General features: G+C 36.0%; 1 protein-coding gene across 1 annotated transcript in view; it reads left to right on the top strand.

The window, feature by feature from the left end:
• IFIH1 (interferon induced with helicase C domain 1) overlaps positions 1–24,346 on the top strand; it is a 57,068-nt gene that overhangs the window by 5,107 nt on the left and 27,615 nt on the right. The window contains exons 2-4 of the mRNA XM_082629801.1: positions 2,533–2,701; positions 7,201–7,341; positions 22,570–22,674. Of these exons, the coding sequence (XP_082485927.1) occupies positions 2,533–2,701; positions 7,201–7,341; positions 22,570–22,674 (415 nt within the window). The remainder of the gene's footprint in view (positions 1–2,532; positions 2,702–7,200; positions 7,342–22,569; positions 22,675–24,346) is intronic.

The raw sequence follows: 24,346 nt of genomic DNA, 5'->3' as shown, positions 1-24,346 counted from the left end.
GATTTCTGTTAGAAAAAACATAGATCAAAGAATTCAGGATATGAAAGCATTGAACTGTATTACCCACAAATTCATATTTATTTTCCACTGTATAAATTAGTTAACAATGTATCCATAGACATTTTTAACTTCATATTCAGAGAATACATTCAGTGGGGAAGGAACATGAGTGGGAATCATTATATGTCCTGTTTCAGGCTCAAGTCTAAATATTCATTTCCCAAGAATTTTAGTAATCAAGTGTATATATTGGGATCTTATATATAGGAGAACTGATTAAGTAAAAAACATTGTGTGACTGCTTTAAAGGGAATTGATGTACTTTCTAGAACCCAAACTAGGAAGATTCCCTAAAAATTCAGAAACTTGATGACCCTGATAAAATTGCACAGGTATTATATGTAGTTCCACATTCAAATAATAAAAATATTTGCAGGAAATAATGGCATAATGATTCTCAAATGCCTGAACTCAGTAAGGACAAAGCAAGCTTGACAAATACAATTCTACAGTAAAGATCGACTAACTGGTCAATAGTCAAAGAAAATTTAGTGGATATAATATGGTTAGGTTTTTAAGTATAAGTATTTATTACAGTGCTTCACTTGTTCATTTTAGAGAAATGCTTTCTGATGACTACTTCTGTGGAATGAGTTTAAAGCTGATAAAAGGCTGAGATAATTAAAAATGGAAATGGTTGAGTTAAAATAAGGTGCTCAAACCAGTCTCATTTAGCATCTTTAGAGACTACTGCTTAAATTAGCAGATAATAATAGAGATGTTACACATCAGAGAAGACAAAGAATTTCCATTAGAAAATTAACAAAATTAAAGAAAAGTAGGAAATCAGCAAGAATCTGCTTAGAAATGCTGTGGGGGAGATGGACTGAAATAGCCTAAATTTTATTAAGTCAAGTAGTCATTTTAACCACCTCTTGTCAGAAAATGATCTTAAAATTGGAGACAATTACCAGCTATAATTATAGCTCAGTAAGGCAATATTCAGCCTCTGAAGCCAATGTCTGGGATCTAATTCTACCTCTGCCATTTACTAGCTTTGTGGCCTTAGGGAGGTAACTGGACTTCTCTGAGCCTTGGATTTCTGATCTGTAAAATGGGTTAATATCGGTATCTTCTTCAGAGTTGCTGGGTTGAAACACGTATAATGGCATAATTATCTATTAGCTAATGAAACGAACATATCCTTTGGGTAGAAATCATGTGGTATAATCTTGTACTAAGTAGCGTCTGCTGGTGAAATGTTTGTAAAGATAGATGCTTTTCCCGGTCATCATAATAATAAACACTAAATTTGTACCAGACATTGTTCCAAAAATGTGAATTCCTGAAATTAAATGGTTATTGGATATATTTAGAGGACTAGAAAATACACAAATTCGTAGGAAACAATTAATCTAGCTGAATAGTCCATATTATACATGCAGAAGATGGGCAAATGTTGAGAAAGACCTTTGAGAGTATGTAAGTTAGTACTTCTTACCTAAGCTGCTGATTAGAATCAAGAGGTGCTTTTGAAAAAAACCTTCTGGTTTCCCCCCATGAACAAATCAGAATCTCTGGGGGTAGATTTCAGACATCAGTATTTTCTAAAGCTCCTCAGGTGATTCTAACATGCAGCTAGGACAGACAAAGGCTGTAATTTCATTTCAGTTGCTTCATTTTACACATGTAGAAACTGAGGTCTGGAGAGGAAGTGGCTTGACTAATGGCCCAGCAAGGTGATGGTGTCCTGCCTAATTTCTTTCTGGTCTAAATGTGATCTTTTCTCCAAATGTCTGGTGCTGTATTAAGAACTGGGGAGATGCACTGTAATAATGATTACACTAATGATTCACATTTAAAAAGGTTTACTAGATTAATCTAAAGGAGAAATTAAATGAAGGTTAAAAATAGTAATGAATGGATATAGAAATGCTTCTGCCCAATACTTAAAAAAAGAATATAGAAATAAATTTGTCTTATAATATTAAGTAAATACAAATTTTTTTAAAATGTATTATAGCAGTAATAAATAATACAAATATTAAAGAATATAAATCTCTGATAGTAATTACTTATTCCATAATGGTAATAGTGAAGAAAGAGAGGTCGGATAAGAAATGTTTGATTTCCTATTTATAGACTCCACATGAGTTGAAAAGAAATAGCAAGCCCTAGATATACAGAAAGAAATTGATGCAAATAGACATAACATGGCTAGACCTTAAAGACGCCTTCTTTTGCACCCCTTATTCAGAATGGCGGAGGTAAAACATCTGTTTCCTAAGTGTCAGCTTTGAATATCTCAATAGCTTTAAAAAATAGTGTATGTTTAAAAGGGGGATTGGCCCAGGGATTTTTTTCCCCCTAGAATCCAAAATTTCTGTAAGCGGTATTGCTGTTTTCTTTAGTATTTGAATATGAGCCTTTATACATATGCTTAATCGTGCAATTTTTCTAAAGGCTAGTTCCTGTTTAAATTTATTCATAAGATAGTTGGACTTCTTTAATTCTACTTTTCTCTTAAAACAGGTTTCTGCTGCAGAAAATAATGGCAATGAAGCAGGGGTAAGAGAGCTACTGAAAAGGATCGTGCAGAAAGAAAACTGGTTTTCTACGTTTCTGACTGTTCTGAGGCAAACAGGAAACTACGCGCTTGCCCAGGAGTTAACAGGCACCGATTGCTATGAAAGCAATGCAGGTATTGCTAATTCTGCAAAGGGTTTTTGTGTTTCGCCTAGTGACTGAGAGTTTAAAAACCTGTAGACACAGTGCCAAATACTAGGGTATTTAGAATCAAATTTTCAAGCGATTTTGAGAGGTATGTTTTCTTCTTTTTACAAATGAGGAAACTGCTGCTTGGGAAAAGATGAACCTTCCAAAGACCACAGCACTCAGCAAGCTGGGCTGGAATATTGGCAGCTGACTCCTTGTCCAACATGTTTTCCATTTCCCATCTTATTTTGGAAACAACGTGATTGTCTGAGATTTTTATCAAGATAATTTTAACACTGCCTAGACAAATAAATTGGAAGAAAATATTTTAGTGGTTATTACAACTGCTGCATAGTCTTCTGGACATTTATATAAATTTTGAAGGAATTTATTAAACATTTGATAAAAGGCCTGTAATTGCTAACATATCACAGTGTTACTTTCTGTGAGTTTTTAAAAGTATTCAATTATAATAATAAAATAACAGTTTAGAGCTCTTTCACATATATCATTTGTAAATCTAATATAATCTGCCATCTTATTTTTCTCTACAGAGTATGTATCCTATGCTTTTAAAAATATCATATGTAAGACAAATTGAAGTTTAATTGGTAATGAATGATTACCAATTTATAATTGGTATAATTTATTCACAATTATATATAATTTAAATGATTATAATCATTTCAAGCTTACTTCACTTCTTTTATTCAGTCAGTCATTCAGTCAACATGTGAATACAAACAATGTGCCAGACACTGTTCTAGGTGCTGGGGATATGGATTTAAATGAGACATACAAAGTCCCCATTCCCATAAACCACACTTCCTAATGGAATAAGAAATACAGTGAACAATTTTCTAAGCTACTTATGCAAAAGAAAAACAGATAGTTACTAAATTATTAGAGTAAACAGCATATTATGATTTTATGCTGTATTATTTATGAAATAGCTTAATTTGCTCAGTGGTTAGAAATACACACAATATATATACACATATATTATCTGTGTGTATATATATATAGTGTATATATACACATACACACAACATTGTGTACATATGTGTGTGTATATGTATATATATAGAGAGAGAGACAAACACAAACAAACACAAATATTTTTACTATGAAATATTGAAAAGCCCAGAAGAATTACAAAATAGTATTAATGGACCTGTGTGTAAATGAATCACAGGGAGTGAAGTGTAATCCATGTTTAAGGAAGGTCTTCTTGCTTCAGCCCAAAGCAAATGCTGTATGGTGTCATATGTTTGAGATGGCCACAAAGTGAAAAGCTCAAGAGGCTCCCCTTTTTGAGATTATCTAGGGATTTGAGGGGGATTTATTCAGCCAAATGTGGTTAATCCAGCTTTCAAAAGCCAAGCAGTAATTCCGTGATCTGTCCACTAGCAGGTCCCCCAGTTTCTACTGTCATTGTTTCTATTTCCACAGCAAAGTGTAACTGTATTTAAAAAAAAAAAATCCCTCTCAGTAGAATCACCTTGATTTTGCTTCAGTTCTCTGGAGTGAGCTCAGTGGTGCCACTTGCTTGCAACATCAAGATTATGGGTTCTTTTGCGTTTATATATTATGGCCCAGCTATTATTTCCACAATGTAACTCTAATGCCAGTTTGCTAATTCTAAAGGGACTTCAGGCCAAACTTACATACAATAATGGGGCCAAATTTCTCCTACATACCTCAAGGATGAGCTGGACCCCAGCGCAGATCACACCCTCTCATGATGAGTTCCCTTTCAAGACCTTGTGGGACCATTTCCATCCATGACAAACACCCTAGGACTTGAACTTCAAAGGGAAATGGCTACAGTCTCAATTTTTTTGTTCCCTGCAAAATTTTGGCCTCAGTGTATCGAGGGATATTAGAAAGAGCAGCCTTGCAGATCACAAAAGACCTTGTTATATCCATCCCCCAAAGTAGAGGGTACTTACCCATTTTACGGTTGTGTACTAGTTTAGGAAAAAGTCTAGAAGACCAACTCTAAGTGTCTTCTAGCTTCTCCTGACATAGACAATGTCTCGCCATATTTCTGTCTTTTTTTTTATTGGGGGGGAGCGGAGCAACAAGTTACATAGAACATATTTCTTTCTAAGATATTTTTAAGTTCCACTTTACAAGGTGCCTTGTTGGAAGCTAATGTGATTTTTCAAATTCTAATGCTTTGAACGATAGCAATCCTAGGTAAAGTATATACACGTAATACCTGTATAATAACACACCTCATCATATACCTCTTCTAATATTCACATGCCTTCCTCTTTACTTTCCTTATTATATGCCGTAACTTTGTATTATGATTAAGTCTTTACATGTCTGTTTCAGAATGGCTTGGGGACTAGTTTATCCAAACTCTCGTAGCCTGTGCACATAATATTGGCTGGCCAAGGCCAAACACTTTATAAAAGGGATAAAGCCCTTCTGAAAAGAAAAAAGTGGCACCAATTATCCATCATTCTTTTCGCCCTCCCTGGTCCCCTGACAGGATCCTTTTACATTTGGGGCTTTTCTTTCTTTCAGCCAAAGTGGGTGATGATGGATGTTGCCCCAGATATGTGGGCTCTTACAAAGACAGGGAGCCCAGTAGAAAGGGATTTCTAAGCTTCTTTTGAAGGTTGGATGGAAGATGCAATCCCCTTCTGGGACTCAGCATCCTTACACTCTCACTACCCCTACCAGCAGTCAGGGTGCTCCTGACCAACTCATTCCAAATAAGTAGGGCTTACTTCTCATGTCCTCCCCTGAAAATCCAATCAGGGGAGTCAGGAATTTAAATATTGTTTGCTAACCTATATATATTATTAAGGGATTCTAACCATTTTTCTAGCAGGTCTTGATGCCCAGAACAAAGTTAGCTGTCATTATTCAAAGTTAGCTGTGGTAGGAGCTGCTGTGGATGGAATCGAGACCCCCTGCCACCAAATTCATATATTGAAGCCTTAACCTGCAATGTGACTGTATCTGGAGCTAGGTCTTTAGGAGGTAATTAAGGTTAAATGAGATCCAAAGGTTGGGTCCCAATCTGATAGGACTGAGGCCTTATATGAAGAGGAAGAGAGATCTCTGTCTCTTTCTCTCTCCCCACCATGTGAGTACACAGTGAGAAGGTGACATTCTGCAACCTCAGGAACATGCTCTCACCAGACACCAACCTGCTGGCACATTGACCGTGGACTTCCTAATTCTAGAACTGTGAGAAAATACTTTTCTGTGACTTAAGTCACTCTGTCTATGGTACTTTGTCATGTTGGCCCATGCTGACTAACACAGGAGTCTGGGCTCTGGATCCTGACACTTACTGAGCCCTGGCTCCTTCATGTCCTTGGATGTGTGACTTTCACTGGGTACTTGCCCTCTCTGTGCCTTGGTTTACTCCTCTGTGAAATGGTGATAATAATATTACTGATTACCCAGGATTATTTTGAGGATTAAAAGATTTAACATTTGTAAAGCACAAAATAAATTGACTATTGTTATTATAAACCCCAAACATACTTAATATGTACCTACAAATATTATAAAATCATCTTGTCTAAAGACAAACTCCAAAGTCAGAACAGTTTTCTTCAGGAAATTCTCCATACACAGCACACATTTTCTCCTTATTCTTTAAGATGGGTTAATCGATAATGATACTTTAAGAAATTTTCTTTATGACATCAGTCTCTGACACATTGTACTTCAGAAGGGCAGAAACTCTTGTCTTTCTTTGTAACTTTCTTTCAAAAGTCCTTAAGAAAACACTCAATACGTGTTGGCTGAAGGAAAAAAAAGGTCAGGTGGAAGAAATGGTGGGAAGGAGAAAGGAAGGATTCAGAATATTTCATTAAATTTCTAAAAAATCTCCAGAAATCCAGAATACATGAATGTAGGCTGACATTAAAGCATATGTACATCTCGTGTAGAACACGCAGTGAGAGAACAAAAAGGCTAGAGCACAAGCTGAAGAAAAATTACCACCAAGTTTGCATTTTCATTAATGCAGCCTTACATGTAACTTTGTATCACTGAACAAGTGGCTTACTTCCTAAAGTTGATGGTCAGATAGGAAATCGTCACAATTATGATTAACATAGTACTTATTATATTGGCTTTTTAGATAAAATTTAGTCATCACAAAAGAATTACTCACTGTGTTCACATAAGAAAATAAAAATACTTTGTCACAACATAAAAACATGTTCCAAGCCTTACAAAATGTCAAAGTATTGTAGTATATTTAGGCAGATCTCTACTAGGGACCCCACTTGGTTTTCAAAATAAAAATAACAGCTCTTTATATTGTATAAAAACTTGCATTGCAATACAATTTGCATTCTGTTTAGAATTTCAAAGTATTTAAGTATATTCAGGTTAATCTCTATTAGGAACCCCTATTCTGTTTTCAAAATAACAATGACAGTTATGTATACTGTAAAAAAAACTTGCATGGCACTATTGTTTACATTCTAATACTTTTATTCACAGAGTCTGAGAATTTATCACCAGAAGATGGTCCTGAAGTCAAAGAGCCCCTCCTTTTAGTCACAGATCAGCCCAGTCTGGAGGTCTGGGACACAGAGAATAATTCATTGGAACCGTCTTTTGCAGATTCTTCTGTAGCTTCAGGTACTTGGGACACACACATACTTTTACATGCACTAATTAACTACTTCTGGAAAAATCAGTTGCTGCCTTGATGACATTAGGATCTATTAAACAGAGGGAGAAATTTTGGGCTTTGGGGTTTTGTGAGTATTTGTGTTAAAATAATATTTCTGGAGGAGATTAAATGAAAATAATTGCTCTTTGTGTCTAAAAATGTTTTAAAACTAATGCAATATTAATATGTTATGAACATGAACACATTGGGTTCTAATTTTATTTTATAAGATATCCGTGGTCCTTGTCATGTGGTAAATATCATAAGCAAGTCCTGCATTTCATGATTTTCGAAGTACTTTCAAATACATGAATTAGTGGGTTTTTTAAAAAAAGATTTATTTATTTATTTATCTATTTTGGCTGCACCGGGTCTTAGCTGTGGCATGCGGAATCTTCGTTACGGCATGTGGGATCTTTTAGTTGTGGCATGCGACTTCTTAGTTGTAGCATGTGGGCTTCTTAGTAGCAACATGTGAACTCTTAGTTGCAGCATGTGGGATCTAGTTCCCCAACCAGAGATCGAACCCAGGCCCCTGCATTGAGAGCATGGAGTCTTACCCACTGGACCACCAGGGAAGTCCCCATGAATTAGTCTGACTCATCCAAATTTCTGAGAATTAAATGAGGCCATTATGTTTTCCTCTTTTTACAGACTGGTGTGTTGCAGAGAGGTTCAACTGGGTTATAGAGACCAAAACCAAGGCTTTAGAAAAGAAGATGAATGGGTGCTAAACGGGAGTTGGTTTGAATTTCAGTAACTAATTAGTGTGGGTACTAGATCCACCATGTCCACCTTTTAGATATGAAACAGCCCTGGAAGAATCAAACTAATTTAATTATTTCCCCTCCCTAATTTGCTCATAATAGGAGAATCCTTCTCTCCTTCCCTCTTTCCCCCAAATGGCCACATTCATTTTTCACTAGAAATAGGTTGAAGTCTGGTGTGCTGGTAAATGTTTACCAAGTGGCTCTCGGGGGAAAAGAAAAAAGCCCTGATTTGTAGCATATGCCAATCTTCATGGTGTAAATACTCCCACTAAGGCTACTTTCAAGTGCCCACATAAGGTCACCGACCACTAAGTCAGGAATAGATGTGCAGTAGCACACCACTATTTGCCATTTCCATTATACGGAGACAACAGGCTTAAATAGCCTCAACATCACTGATGATTGTAAAATCTAGTAAAATGATTAGAAATTGATGAGTTTTAAGTATTCTTTACCTTTGTTTTAATATAATTTTTTAGTAAGTCCATATAATTTAATTTTTAAAATTGCCTGCGCTTAACATTAACAACTGGCTCATGAAATTCTAGAAAATTTAACAATTGTTCTTGTGCTGTATGAGCAGTATGAGCTGACTCCATCACACTATTACAAAGTATACTATTTTCAACTCAGAAAAGTAATATAGCTGCATTGCAGGAAATTTGGAAAACATAGAAACCTACAAAGAAAAAGTCACGCACACTTTTACAGTAAGATATATTACTCTTCACATTTGGGTATCCCGTTTTTTTTTACATACCTGGATGTTTATATATAATGGCATTTCTCCTGTATTCATTAGATATTCTTCTACAGCATGGTTTTTAACAATTGAATAATAATTCCACCTATTGGATGCTTTATGATTAATTAACCAACTGTTGATCATGTAGGATGTTTCTAAATTTCTACATCATGAATAATGCTGCATAACTCTCTTCATATTTATCTCTCAGTTTAATTCTTTTTAAATTTATTTTTAATTTTTAAAATTTATTTTATTGAAGTATAGTTGATTTACAATGTTGTGTTAATTTCTGCTGTACAGCAAAGTAATTCAGTTATATATATACATGCTTTTTCACATTCTTTTCTGTTATGGTTTATAACCGGATATTGACTCTAGTTCTTTGTGCTACACAGTAGGACCTTGTTGTTTATCCATCCTCTATATAATAGTTTGCATCTGCTAACCCCAAACTCCCAATCCATTCCTACCCCACCCAGTTTAATTCTTAAAAACATATTACATAATTGAAATTTCTGGATCAATGATTTGTACAGTTTTAAGACATTTGATACTTAATGTTATATTTCATTCCAGGAACTTGTACCAAATTACATGTGCTCTAACAGTATAGGAGAGTACTTACTGCCCTGAAGTCTATTCTATAAGAGTGGGTAATATTATTTTTAAACTTTGCCAATTTGGTATTTTACTACTTGAATTTGAATTTTTTTCTAATGAAAAATGTTTTTACAAGTTCATTCTTTTTGTTGTTGCTAACTGCCTATTTTTCTATTAAGGTATTTTATATTCTTCTTGCTGGTTTATGTGAATTAGCTAAATATACAGGATAGCAATCTTTTGTCATAAAATAGTATCAAGATTTTTTATAGTTTGCCTGCTATTTAGCCTTGTTTAAGGTGTTTGGTTTTTTAGTGGAATACTTCTGAAGCTTTAATGTGCTTATGAGTCACCTGGAAGAGGAGGTCTTACTGATATGCAGATTTTGATTCAGTAGGTTCTGTATGGAGCCTGAGATTCTGCCTTTCTCACTTGCTCCCAGGTGATGCTGCTATTGCTGGTCTTGGACTACACTTTAAGTAGCAAGGTTTACTGTACAGAATAGCAAAGCTTTTAAACCTGAATTCTAGAGGGCCTTTTTTTTTTTTTTTTTCATTTGAGCAGCTGCGCTTTCTTTCAGAAATCATGATTGCATAGGAATGCCAAATCTACTACCTGAATGTGCGTTTTTCACATTTTAATAAACTTCCTTGGTAGGCTACCTGACATCTCTGTGGGTTACTGGCTATTTTCTAAATTCGCACTAGAAAGAATTGAAGCCAGAACTGAGGCTGGGAATTGATCCTGCATCTCAAATGAAGGTTTTTCATCCAAGGTTGCCAACCTAATGCATCTTGTCAGCCTGTAGTTTATTTATCTGTGGAGCATTCTGAGTCTCAACAAGGACAAAATTAAAGACAAAACCTTTTTAAAAAAATCTGTTTTCTTACTATTTAATATAAAACTTAAAGCTGCATCAAGTGAAAAAAATCTGGACCTTAATAATGGCCTTAAGGGACAGAAAGGGGTTTTGTTTTTCCCTCTTGGGGTCCCCTCCCTCCCTTCCTTTCACTTCTTTCAGTTAACGAATCCTATTAAACTCCTATCGTGTGCCAGGCATGCACTGTTCAGTGTTCAGCACTGTAAATACTGTGGTGGAGCAAACCAGATGTGGACTCCGCTCCCATGGAGCTTTCAAATGATGGGCATGTCAAATGGTAGTCACTATATAGCTGCACAGTAAGTGCTGTGAAAGACAAGTACAGACTATTAAAATGTGTACTAGTCTGAGAACATGTGAGAGTACAACAAACTGTACAGTAAGCTGAGGACTCCATCCAATTCACAGACTTTAACAATCTTCTAGTCTGTAAGATTCTTGTGGTGTCTGGACTTCTCATGTGGATTAGGGAACAGGTTCGTCCAATGCATTCTGGTTCTTTCCAGAGCAGTAAGAAAAGGTAACTGATTTATGAAAATGGAGTGCTTTTGCTTTAGGCCTTTGCCTCTGCTTCTGATAGATGTTGTGGATCATCCCAGGTATTCATTTCTTTTCTTGCTGCTCTTCAGAACTAAGAATTACCGATGTAAATGACTTGTAAAGTATCATTAACCCAAAGAAGTTATTGTAGTTCTTTGGACTGAAGTTTTTGTTGCAAAATTAACTGTAGAAGGATTTTGCCTACGTTGGCATTCTTTTACAGGATTAACCATCAAAATAAATAAGATAATATTCAATAATCTGTAATATTTATTTGCATAATTTTTTGTGTGTATCTTAATGATATTTACAAAATATAATCTTTATTTTGAATTTCAGTACATTGGGTTAAGATTTCAAATACAGTTACCAAGGTAGCATTGAAAGAAACTTATTATCTAAGCTACACACATTCTATAAATATGAATTTTCATAGGCAAAAAAAATGTGACTTGAATTATTTCTAATTATTTATTTATTTTTTTTTTTTGCGGTACACGGGCCTCTCACTGCTGTGGCCCCTCCCGTTGCGGAGCACAGGCTCCGGACGCGCAGACTCAGTGGCCATGGCTCACGGGCCCAGCCGCTCTGCGGCATGTGGGATCTTCCCGGACCGGGGCACGAACCCGCGTCCCCTGCATCGGCAGGCGGACTCTCAACCACTGCGCCAGCAGGGAAGCCCTATTTCTAATTTTAAATTAAGACTTCTCTAATTTTTATTTCCAAATCAGTTTCTAAAATATTGTTTTTCAGTGCATAATAGTCTTTGTGGATACAAATGTTAATTATTTATAGTTTTAATGCAAAGATTCTTTGTATATTGTTTCTAGCCTTTTTTACTCCTTAACACACCTGACAGGTAAGACACAGTAGTATTAGTAATAATGGCCCACCCTGAAACCAATTTTAATCACTCCTTCAGTGATTAAATCAGTGATTTAATCATCAAATTTAATCTCTCCTTCAACCTGGGGTGATAGACGAGAATTCCCTAGTGGGCAGTTCTGGACAGGGATTTTGTCATGCCTCCACATAGGAGGCTGGCATTTCTTCTTCCTTTCTCCTTTCAACTTCTTCCTATTAAAAAGTGGTTAATAATTAAAATATACCCCATTTTTAAAAATTTGCTTTTGCCACACTAATACAACCATTTCTAAAGGATATTTGAATAGTTCTCAGACTATTCATAGAATTTTAATGCTGGATGTAATAATTCTGCTTTCTGAGGTCACTGGTCATTTTCTAACAAGAAATTATTGGAAAACTTTGGTGTTTCTCTAGACCACACTTCCCTAGAAAACATCAGAGGGGCACAATGCCCACATTCATTTTCTTCTATTAAAAATATTTTAAGTATAGCAAATACACAGTTATCTGGTTTATGTTAATTCTATAGGCTTACAGTAAAATTGGTTATGCAGTCATTTTTAATTGTCTGCTACTGTTGCTTTGTTAAAACAAGTGAGTGGTTATTTTACATTGACCTTTTTAATATACTATTTTAGGAACTAATGACATATATAAAATAGAAAATAAAGCAAATGAGGTTCAAAACGAAATAATAAAATTTACTGTATTTGGAATGAACTTACTTTTATGCAGAGTTCCACAGAAAATCCCCCAAATTTCTTTTATCATCTTTGTTGGTCTCCCTGTTATGAAACTAGAAAATGCAAGTACCGCAGGTTGGTCAGCAGAGGGCGCTTTGACATTTATAAAGAGACTGGAATGTCACTGTTCCAGGGTGGACGATTATAACGTACAGGGTGAGTGTGCCATGTGTGAATACACAGTGCGCATGACTGTGAGTGCATGTGTATATTTTGATTTATATATTCGTTCACGTGAAGATTTTAAAATTCCACCCAAGCTAATGAGCTTACCAACCTGCTTGTTTTCAGACTTTAGTACCTTCTTTTTCATATTCCCCCATATGTTCCACTCCTTAGGTTTATCCGGTGACATTATGCTTTGGAATATATTGTGGATATATTTTGCATAGATCATCTTCTGTAGGAGGGGTTTAAAAATTGACCTTTATAAAACAGCCTCCTTCTTTCTGGCCCAATCTGTTAGTGCACTTTTTTTGTTGTTGTTTTGTTTTCCCTTTTTATAGACCAAAGTCCAATCTTAGATTTGGTCTATAGTAATCTCTGTAAAAATGCCACAAAATTTATCCTTGCACTTGAGGACAAGAATAATGTTCTATAGTACTAACCTCTAGAAATTTAGAGATTTTTAGAATCTCTAGAAATACATACCACATAGACCTTGAGAGCTTAGTGGGAAAGATAATTGATGTAGCAGTCTGCAATAATACTGTGAGAGATCACCCATACTGTTACAGGATTGCTCTGAATTAAGATAGCTCTCCTTTACATCTATATATTTTCTAAATTTAGTTACATTAATTATTGGGAAGTAGAAATACTACTACGGCAATCCAAAAGGCAAATATTATTGTGAGCTGAGAAAGAGAGAGAGAGAGAGAGAGAGAGAGAGAGGGAGGAAGAGATGCTGTTACAGATGCTGATATTGGTGCTTGTTAAAGGATAATATAGGTTTGTATTTTATATGAAACCCACCAAGAGTCATCTAGGTTAGTTATATGACCTCCAATTGCATAATAGTTCTAGGAGGGTGACTGTTCATATCTCAGGAGTGAGAATGTAAGTATTTTGATGGAGAGAAACCTCTTTACTGCTCAGCTAATACATGTTGGATTTATTTTCTTGACATCTTTTTATGACTACGAGCCTAAAGCTTTTTTAGCAGAGTTTTAACAAAAGCAGTGGTTTTAATTTGATCGTTAGATCTTACCTTCTCTATTTTGGCATGTGAATGAGGACGAGAAGATGAGAATGAGCTCGTCAGGTCATATTATTGAGAAAACCAAGCACTGGGGTATTGTGCTCACCCTCAGAGAGTTTATAATCCCGTTCAAGAAAACAAGTTTCATGTCCTCAAAGAGAGACAGTAATCTATCTCTAGCAAAAGAGAAAGTATTAAAGGATGAGGGAAGAAGCCTGGCGAAAGAAGGAAGACTTAGAGAAAGCTTACCAGAGAGGAGGAATGTGAGGCAGTTCATCTTCACCTTGAAGGTCCTGTGTTGGACCTGTAAACAGAAGTGGTAGCCAACACTTCCCGTTACATGGACACCATGAGCAAAAGTGCAGGTATAGGAAAGTTCAAAATGTGGTGTGTGTGTGTGTGTGTGTGTGTGTGTGTGTGTGTGTGTTGGGGGGATATTGATAATGGAGGAGACTATCCCTATGTAGGAGTGGGGGGATATGGGTAATCTCTCTACCTTCCACTCAATTTTGCTGCAAAACTAAAATGCTAGGAAAGAAAATCTATAAAAAAATTCATCCAGCTATAATAAACACATCAAAATCCAGCTGTAATAAACATAGCAAAGTTTTATAAAAAATGTGGGTAGGGGAACAGTTGGATTAGAGGGGAACATTTATGGAGGAGAGTGGTTGGAGATAAGACTTCTAGGATCAATGAGAATGAGTGGGTTTCTCTTACTATGACTTTTACAAAGCCTTGTCCTAAGGCAAAACAATACTTAAGTGTTTATCATTCGTTGTTTGGACAATTATGGAATATTAGCCCAAAGCATGTGTGATTATTTCAGATGGTGTTTGTGGGAAAGTCCTTAGTTAGAGGGATGTATCCATCAGGGTGCTGGAATGGGCTCCTTCCAGCTTGCAGGAGCCCAGTGTGCATGTGTCTTCCCAGTTCCACTTGGTGACGTCATGCTGGTAGCTTGAAATCAGCCATGGTGGGAATATGAATACCATCAATATTGGCAAACACTTTAAAATTGTCGCTTTTTTCTCCCCAAGAGCTGCTATTGAATAATTACCAGGATAGCTTTAAACAAATCTCTCCCCATACTTTCCTCAGGTCTACTTGAATAGCTCTTCCTTAAGGGTGCCTACCAGCCAAAGAGGTTTCCAGTTCATCATCTTCTATCTTGCCACCTTGGATTGCCAAGACTTACTTCCCATGTGGTCATCAGGCTTATCACTCTTAACTGACTCTGCTCTTGGACTTTTTGCCTCTGCCTCTGACTAGCAATGAATGAATGGGTCACTCTAGTGGGTATGGTTATCCCCACAACCCTGTACTTGAATCATCATCTTTCCCTTTGAGACCCAAGTCCAAAGGCTAAAGGGCATGGATGATACAATTTCAGCCAACATCAATATACACAATTCCAATTTAATTCTGGCTGAAACATTTCAGCAGTGTGAATTCTATAAACAGGAGCACAGGAGCTCCATGGATAGCGACGTGGGCCTGTGGCTCTAGGAGATTTTTTTTTTTTTTTTTTTTTTTCTCTTTGGGGAACTCATTTCCTAGAAGCTTGGATCCAGGAGAGAATATGCAAGGTGGGTGGAGGTGGCTTCTCTCCATTCTGTGGGAACACATGTTCCCCGGCACAGAGAGCAGAGTCTGACAGACCAAAATGTTAGCATGTGTGTGTGTGTGTGTGTGTGTGTGCGCACACACACACACAAATCCATATACATAGAGCTGAAAATAAAAGTCCTCTATCTCCTCTCAAAAAAGATTATTTCAAAAGGAAAGGAATTAGGTATAATTAGTATGACAATAAGCACACTTAAGAAGCTCATGAGTCTGTGTATGTGCCCATATGTGCACATGTATTTGAAGCTATAGGGTGGTCTTTGCTGTTCCAGACTGTGGGGATTATGCAACTGGAGGGAAGGTGGGGATAGTTGAAGAAGTGAAGCTGATGTGCGTCACGAGGTCAGAACTGGAATAAATATACCGTTATCTGGCAAGTGAAAGTAGACTATGTGCAGACCCTGTAAGCACTACCTCTCAGGAGAATGGATCTGTTGGTGCCCTTCTTCTTTCTCAGTAGCACAGAGGCTTGGCCCCCTTCCTAATGTAATGCAAAATGATTTTCCAGCAAAGAGACTGACAGCCTGAGGGCGAGGGGTAAGAGGAGAAATCTTTTGTGGAGTTAGACATGCATCTTAGGCTACCTGGTAGGGGTAGAAGAACCAATTTGTATCTTATCTAATGAAGCTCAGTTCTTGGGCTGAATAAACAGCATACTTATCAACTAATTGTTATAATAGCATCCCTCCAGCAGAGGGCATACTTTACATTGGAATAGATCTAAAAAGGCTTTCAAGGAAGGGGTTTTTTTCAATTGAAATTTTTTAATTTCAATTTTCTTTGACTTCTAAATGGTTTAAAAATATTTTAAAGTATTTAAAGTTCCAGAAGATGTTAAATATAAAATTTCTCAGATTCAAGTTAATATTTCTGCCATATTAGTAAGCTATTCAAGATGTGATTATAAAATGAGGCAGTTTTTTTCCATGGCTTATGGACTGGTCTTAGACACTATTATTGTAAGCAAAGCTGTTCTGTATTGTGTTGTTTACAAAATTATTCTAGAAATCCTATCTTTTAACTGGATGAGTATTGTTTTTCTTCATTCCAATAGATTTTGATAGGAATAACTGCTTTTCTTTAACAGGAATCACCAGTGTTTTCTAATCTGTTTCATAGCTAGCTTTGATATTTTTCCTAGAGGAAATGACACCTATCTAAAAGTTAACTAAACTTATTATATAATCTAACTCTAATATTCAAAGCTCATTTAAACAGCAACTTCATGAGAATTTAAGATTTGTTTCTCTTAAAGATTTATTTCCTTGATCTAACAGAATCATTCTCACGATAAAGGAGAAAGTAGAAACTGCTATCTATATTTAAAAAATTTTTAAAGATTAAGTCACTTGTTATCAGTGGCTGAGCTCAGATCTGGAGACTGATCTGTTTGACTCCACAGCACATGTTCTTTTCATGGGAACACCCAGTCTCCAATTGACATTTATCTGATCTATTTTAAAATCATAGACACATGACTATTCATTAGGACATAAGTCCAGATTGATAGTGTGAAAAATAGTGATACAAAGAATGAAACATGATAATCCTATATAATCAATTGTAGGAATTCTTGGCTTATAAACTCAATAGGTTGATTTAATTTTGTCATCACATAACACTTTTTTTTTTTTTGGCGGTATGGGGGCCTCACACTGTTGAGGCCTCTCCCGCTGCGGAGCACAGGCTCCGGACGCGCAGGCTCAGCGGCCATGGCCCATGGGTCCAGCCGCTCCACAGCATGTGGAATCTTCCCGGACCGGGGCATGAACCCGCGCCCCCCGCATCAGCAGACAGACCCTCAACCACTGCGCCACCAGGGAAGCCCCACATAACACATTTTTGATCTGACTTTTTGGTGTGTGTGTGTGTGTGTGTGTGTGTATGTGTGTGTAACATGATTTCTTTAGGTAAATGCAGGAAGAAAATATCTGGAAAAGCCATTCTCAATGCTGCTGGAGAGACAATATATTTTCTTTAATTATTAGAGTTATTTCCTTTAGTACTTCTATTTCTATGAAATCAAAAAAAAATCAAATGAATAAGAATTTGCTGCCAAGGAAACAAAATTATTTTTGTGTTGAGAAACTGGAGATTTATATATCCTTAAAATGACAAAGAAATAGGGCTTCCCTGGTGGCGCAGTGGTTGAGAGTCCACCTGCCGATGCAGGGGACACGGGTTCGTGCCCCGGTCCGGGAAGATCCCACATGCCGTGGAGCGGCTGGGTCCGTGAGCCATGGCCGCTGAGCCTGCACGTCCGGAGCCTGTGCCCCACAACAGGAGAGGCCACAACAGTGAGAGGCCCGCGTACTGCAAAAAAAAAAAAAAAAAGACTAAGAAATAGACCTCTATATGTTCATTTTCATAATGACCTCTAGCCAAATTATTGCAATTAATTTTAATTAATTTTAATTTTTAAGGAAGATAGAAATGCTCTTCTTTTATTTGTGTGCAGAAAAAAGTTTAAAACTTAGTGTGGATGTTTAATCAACTATACTCCAATATAAAATAAAAATTAAAAAAGAAACTGTGGATGTTTAAAGTAAAGTAAATGAAAGTTTGTGGGAGAAATCAGAGATGTTAGTTAGCAAAATAAAATAATCTCTAACTTCTTCCTGGAAAGATAAGCTACTTCAAGATTGATAGAAAACTTGACATTACAATGAAAACTTAAAAAAAAAAAACATTCATTTCACTTAACACTATGGATACAGTACTGTTTGCTTGTTTACAAAGCTTTACAATGATCATCAGCCATGCTAGACATTGGGCAAAAAGCACTGGAACTTCATTTATTTTTATGGCTGAGTAATATTCCATTGTATATATGTGCCACATCTTCTTTATCCATTCATCTGTTGATGGACACTTAGGTTGCTTCCATGTCCTGGCTATTTTATTTTTTTTATTTTTTTATTTTATTTTATTTATTTTTTATTTTTTTTTAAATTTTATTTATTTATTTTTGCTGTGTTGGGTCTTCGTTTCTGTGTGAGGGCTTTCTCTAGTTGTGGCAAGCAGGGGCCACTCCTCATCGCGGTACGCGGGCCTCTCACCATCGTGGCCTCTCTTGCTGCGGAGCACAGGCTCCAGACGCGCAGGCTCAGTAGTTGTGGCTCACGGGCCTAGTTGCTCCGTGGCATGTGGGATCCTCCCAGACCAGGGCTCGAACCCGTGTCCCCTGCATTAGCAGGCAGACTCTCAACCACTGCGCCACCAGGGAAGCCCCCTGGCTATTTTAAATAGTGCTGCAATGAACATTGTGGTACATGACTCTTTTTGAATTATGGTTTTCTCAGGGTATATGCCCAGTAGTGGGATTGCTGGGTCATTTTTTAAGGAAACTCCATACTGTTTTCCATAGTGGTTGTATGAACTTACATTCTCACCAACAGTGCAGGAGGGTTCCCTTTTCACCACACCCTTTCCAGCATTTATTGTTTCTAGATTTTTTGGTAATGGCCATTCTGACTGGCGTGAGGTGATACCTCATTGTAGTTTTGATTTGCATTTCTCTAATGATTAGTGATGTTGAGCATCTTTTCATGTGCCTCTTGGCCTCTAGTCGCAGGGCAGGAATAAAGAGGTAGGCATAGAGAATGGACTTGATGACATGGGGTGGGAGGGTGAAGCTGGGGCAAAGTGAGAGTAGCATTGACATATATACACTACCGAATGTAAAATAGCTGACTGGTGGAAAACAGCAGCATAGCACAGGGAGATCGGCTCTGTGCTTTGCAATGACCTAGAGGGGTGGGATAAGGAGGATGGGAGGGAGACTCAAGAGGGATGGGATATGGGGACATGTGTATGCATATGGCTGATTCGCTTTATTGTGCAACATAAACTAACACAGTACTGTGAAGCAATTATACTCCAATAAACATCTATTAAAAAAACAAACCTCAGAAGTCACAGGAAGAGAAAAACTGGAGTTGCTCATCTTAACCATGAAAAGTTTTCATTTATTACTTTGAAAATAAACTTTTTAAGTTGCTTAGAAAAAAAAAAAGCGCTGGAATGTTAGAATTGGATTCAGAAAATGAGACTCCCAGTTCTGCTCCATTCTAGCTGTGTGACCTGGATAAATCATTTAACCTCTCTGAGACTTGGTTTCTCACCTATGAAAACTGAGGTGATAATAGGTATCTACCACATAGGATGTTGAGAGCTTAAAATATCACTTATATTACATCTGTGAAAGCACTGAGCTCAGTGTCCTCTGACACATTGTAGGTTTGTCTGCTAAATCAAAATAATCCAGGTAATGAACTTAATTAATAACACCCTATTTTGGTAGTACCTTTCTTTATTATTCATAAATTATTCATGCACATTGCATTAAGCAGCTCTCCCAAACCTTATGTATGTTTGTACAAAGCTTGGGGAAAATCCTGACTTTACATATACACGGAGGAGGTCTAAGACAGTGGTTTAACTACTAGTGATTAGAAAATGAAATGAAAATCAAGTATAATTTTCATCTGGACTATACTTAGTGGAAAACTTAAAGATACAGTGTTCAGTTTTAGATAATATTTGTTAGTGTTTTTCAGTGTTTTTGGCATTGTCTTCAGTTCTCAATACCACATTTAAAACAAGTGAAAAGCAAGTCAAAATTCACTTTTTTTGCCTTAAAAATCTTGGTCTCTCTTTCTAGATCTAGAATTATCCTTGCAGTGACATTTTCCCCATCTCATTTTACACCTTGCTTTTTCCTTACAACTCATATTCTCTTTTCATCATTATATCTGCCCAAAATGCTCTCCTACTTGACAGTTCTATCCCACACTCGCCTCTGAGTTCCTAACAAGGCATACCTCTGGGAATTGCAAAGTGCCATATTTAAAATCTCTCAGTGAGATACACAGGCTTTCCCGTGTGATCATAAGGGATTCCTCAAATCTGAGTTTCAAAGCTAATCTACGACAACTGATAAGCACAGTATTTTCACATGAGTATATTTGTGTTGTGCTAATATATTTAAACAGTATGTAAGTCCATTGACAATTTTTTTTTTTACAAATTTCTTATAAGCTTTCTTTTAACTTTTAAGAAAGCTATCTTACAGAGTTAATTGGCATTGGCTGTAATTTCATTATATTTCCCAAGCTAAATGGGCTTATCCAAGTTGGAAGGGAGATGTCATAGACACACGTCACAGATGCTCAATGGAATAGTAGTCGTCAATAAAAAGGAACAAATTACTGATATAAACAGCAATGTGAATGCATCTTGAATGTCTTATGCTAAGTTAACAAAGCCAAACATAAAGGCTACTTATTGCCTGAATTCATTAATACGACATTCTGGAAAAGGCAAAACTCTAGGAACAGAAACCAAATCAGTGATTGCCAGGGGACCGCAGGAGGGCAGTGACAACAAAGGGGCTTGAGGGGATTTTGGGGTGATGGAAAAATCTTGATTGTGATGGTGGTTACAAAACTATACATTTGTCAACTCATCAAACTATCCACCTAAAAAGAATGATTTTTTACAGTATGAAAATTATACCTCAACATACCTGACTTAAAAAAAGAAATAACCAGTTAAAGAAAAAGAAGATACTTGTAGTTTTAAGGAGTTGTATGTTGTCCCTTTCCAGAGACATTTTATTGATAACATACTATCTGTCTGTTTTTCACCCGTTTCTATTTCCAGTTTAAGTATGTGACACTCAGACTAGTTTTACATAGCTTAAGCCTTCTTTAATATAATTTATTTAGTGTATTTTGAAGCTTAAGCATAAAATAATAATTATCTAACACATATAAATATTATGAAATATTATTAATTGTAAAGATATTTTATTTATTTATTTATTTATTTAAGCCGCACCACATGGCTTGCAGGATCTTAGTTCCCCAACCAGGGATTGAACCCAGGCCCCAGCAGTGAAAGCACGGAATCCTAACCACTGGACAGCCAGGGAATTTCCAAGAGATTTTTAAATGACATATTGCCCTAGTAATCCACCAACTACTTGAATTTTATTTCATTTTCCAATCACCAGCAATTAAAGTGCAAAGAGCTTGTTGTACCTAATATTACTCCATGGTTGTCAAATCCTGTGAGATAAATTGTGCTAGCTCCATTTTATTTTTTATTTTATTCATTTATATTTATTTTATTGAAGTATACTTGATGCACAATATTTATATAGGTTACAGGAGTACACAATTTTTAAAGGTTATCCTGTTTATAGTTATTATAAACGATTGGCTATATTCCCTGTGTTGTACAATATATCCTGTAGCTTATTTTGTAATAAGGTATTTTATAATAGCTTGTGCCTCTACTGGCCCCATTTTAAATAAGGGGAAGGAAGTTAGGCTCACAGCATTGCCAACAGCAAATTTCACAAGTCTTTCTAATTCCAAAACCAACATCTGTAACCATCTTTCATTTATTTTTACCAGTTTAGCAATAGTTCTGATCCTTGCAAGTGGGATTGCATAAATCCTTGGAAATAAACTGTAAGGAGGGAAGTTTTTCCTTGAGGGAAGGAAGGTTTTCAAAAGGAATTGACACTGAGTACTGAAAAGAAAAAATCAGGATTAATAAGTGAAAGACGTACCCTTGCCCCTCATATTAATTGTAGTTCTTTGATGGAAGCTTAGTTTAAGTACAGTAAAGAAAAGAAATTATTTCCAACTTCACATAAGCTCCTAGTGCCACTGCAATGCCAGGCTTTCATGATATTCTTCCCGAGTAAATTCTTTGTGAGATTTTATGTGTATCACTGAACTGCTATTTTCATAACCTATCAGTAGAACCATGTACTTCATTAATTTTTTCTATAATTCATTAATTCTCTACCATTTTACATGGAAATGACTCAATGGTTTCTATATAGTACTTTTGCTTAAATGACATTATCAGGCCTAGATCTTCTTTCTTTGGACAAAATTTACACATGGGGGACGACAAAAGTCATAAACCCTTACAAATTTACATGACCTCTCATATTGGATGAATGGTCCTTTAAGTAGGTAGATATATGTATTTGATTCAGTCCCCGCCAGCTGCTCATCCATAGTGGAATTTTTAAACGTCGCTTGCCAGAAAGTCTTACCTTTTATTCGTAGTCATCTGGGTGTGCCTTCTCCACTTGCATTGAACTGTATGTACTGTGTGCTGTAGAGGTGTGCAGTTAAAATACGTTTATTCTCAGAAATATTTTTAAAATATTTTAAAATGTTTTCCTTTGCAGAATCAGACACAAGTTTGGCAGAAGGAAGTGTCAGCTGCTTAGATGAAAGTCTTGGACATAACAGCAACATGGGCAGTGATTCAGGCACCATGGGAAGTGATTCAGGTACTGCCTAACTGTTGTGTAAACCTTAAAAAGTGTGAAATAAGACACCATATAGTGGAAAGCATGGGGGCTGTTCATACCCTCCCTAATGTATTTATGCAATTAAAGCAATTCTTTTCTACAGTTGAAGTAGTTTTGGAACTTTGCCATTCACTTTCTTTAAAAGTACAACTTACAAAAGTCTTAGAATCAAGCTCTCTAATTTTGATCCAGCACATAGCTTTTTGGTCTGACATATGCCACGTTCCATAGAATCATGTAATCTATGTTATTTATGTGATCTGTTTCAATTAATCTGACTGCTTTCAAATTATGTACTCAATTTTGTACATTTATTTCCAACCCCTAATTTTTTAAAATTAAAATACATTATAAATAAAAATTATTTATAAATAAAATAAATAAAAATTACTATCAATAAGATGAGTATGACTGTAGTCATAGTATGACTGTAGTTAATGGCATATAATGAGTCCTTCTTAAAATAAGAGCTAGAATTTACACATATAGTTAAAAGAATTTCAATTTGTATAAACACCTCTTTAATTGAGTTTGCAAAATATTTTCATCACTGAATGAGAAATTTACTAAGTATTTCCCAAAATTGTTCTTCATATCAGTTGAATATCCCGCCAGCAATAAATAAGAGTGCCTCTTCCCAATCCCCACACTTTAGCAAGACTTCCTGTTATCAGACTCCCCAACTTTTGTCAGTCTGATCGATTTCAAATCTCTTCTTTCTGTTCTTTGAATGTGCACTTCCATTATTATTACTGAGGTAAAATGTTAACATCTTTTAAGAATGGATGATGGGTCCTTGGATGTCTGTTACACAACTTTCTAATATTTGGTTATATGTTTGAAATATTTTATAATTAAACTTAACAAATGAGCGCAAACAAAAAACAATGTTTTGCAATGTGGCCAGCTAAGAAGCATCAGCAAAATGGCAAATTAAGAACAAATTACTTCATTCTTCATTCGTTCTGTGATTGAGTTGTAGAAAACACGGAGAAAATATTGTGTACTTTACATTATCCTTCATTGTCAGAAGGATTCTAGAAATTTACATCTACAATAGGCCTAAAGGGGCAAAACAGTTTACATAAAGATGGCCATCTGCCCTAAAAGCTTTCCCAATTGGAATGTACCACCTCTTTTATTTAAATGCCCTTTTCTCTTAGTAACACCCCTGAATCTCTTAGAACAAGTTGGTTTGAGGAAACACAATTCACCAAATGTCAGTCATAACTTTAATGTTAATTAAAAAGGGTTAATTAATTTTCTGTTCAATTTAGTCAGTGTTTATTAAGTTCTTGCCATGTGCATATTTCTGTAGATTGTATTTCTTTTTTCTATGCTTGTTATACAACTGTTAAATTTAATATTTAACATTTTTATTAAATGCTATTGATGCTAGAACTCAAAATATACTTTAGCTAATATTTAACATCTTTATGGTTGCTTTAAGCTTCTGAACCTCATCCTAATTTTTGTTTGTCTAAGTAAGGGCTTTTCAACAATATTCATTCATTTAATAAATATTTAATGGATATTCTCTATGTGCCGGGAATTTTGTCAGTTTAGAGCTATTAGCAAATGTAACTATTTACTGATTTTCAGTCTTCAATGTGGCATGAAAGACATGATAAATCTGAATGCAACCTACTTT

This window comes from Mesoplodon mirus (genome assembly GCF_964341445.2).
Source record: "Mesoplodon mirus genome assembly, chromosome: 8".
NCBI classification, from domain to species: Eukaryota; Metazoa; Chordata; class Mammalia; order Artiodactyla; family Ziphiidae; genus Mesoplodon; species Mesoplodon mirus.
Note: the sequence above shows the minus strand (reverse complement) of the source record. Positions and strands in the feature narration are given on the sequence as shown.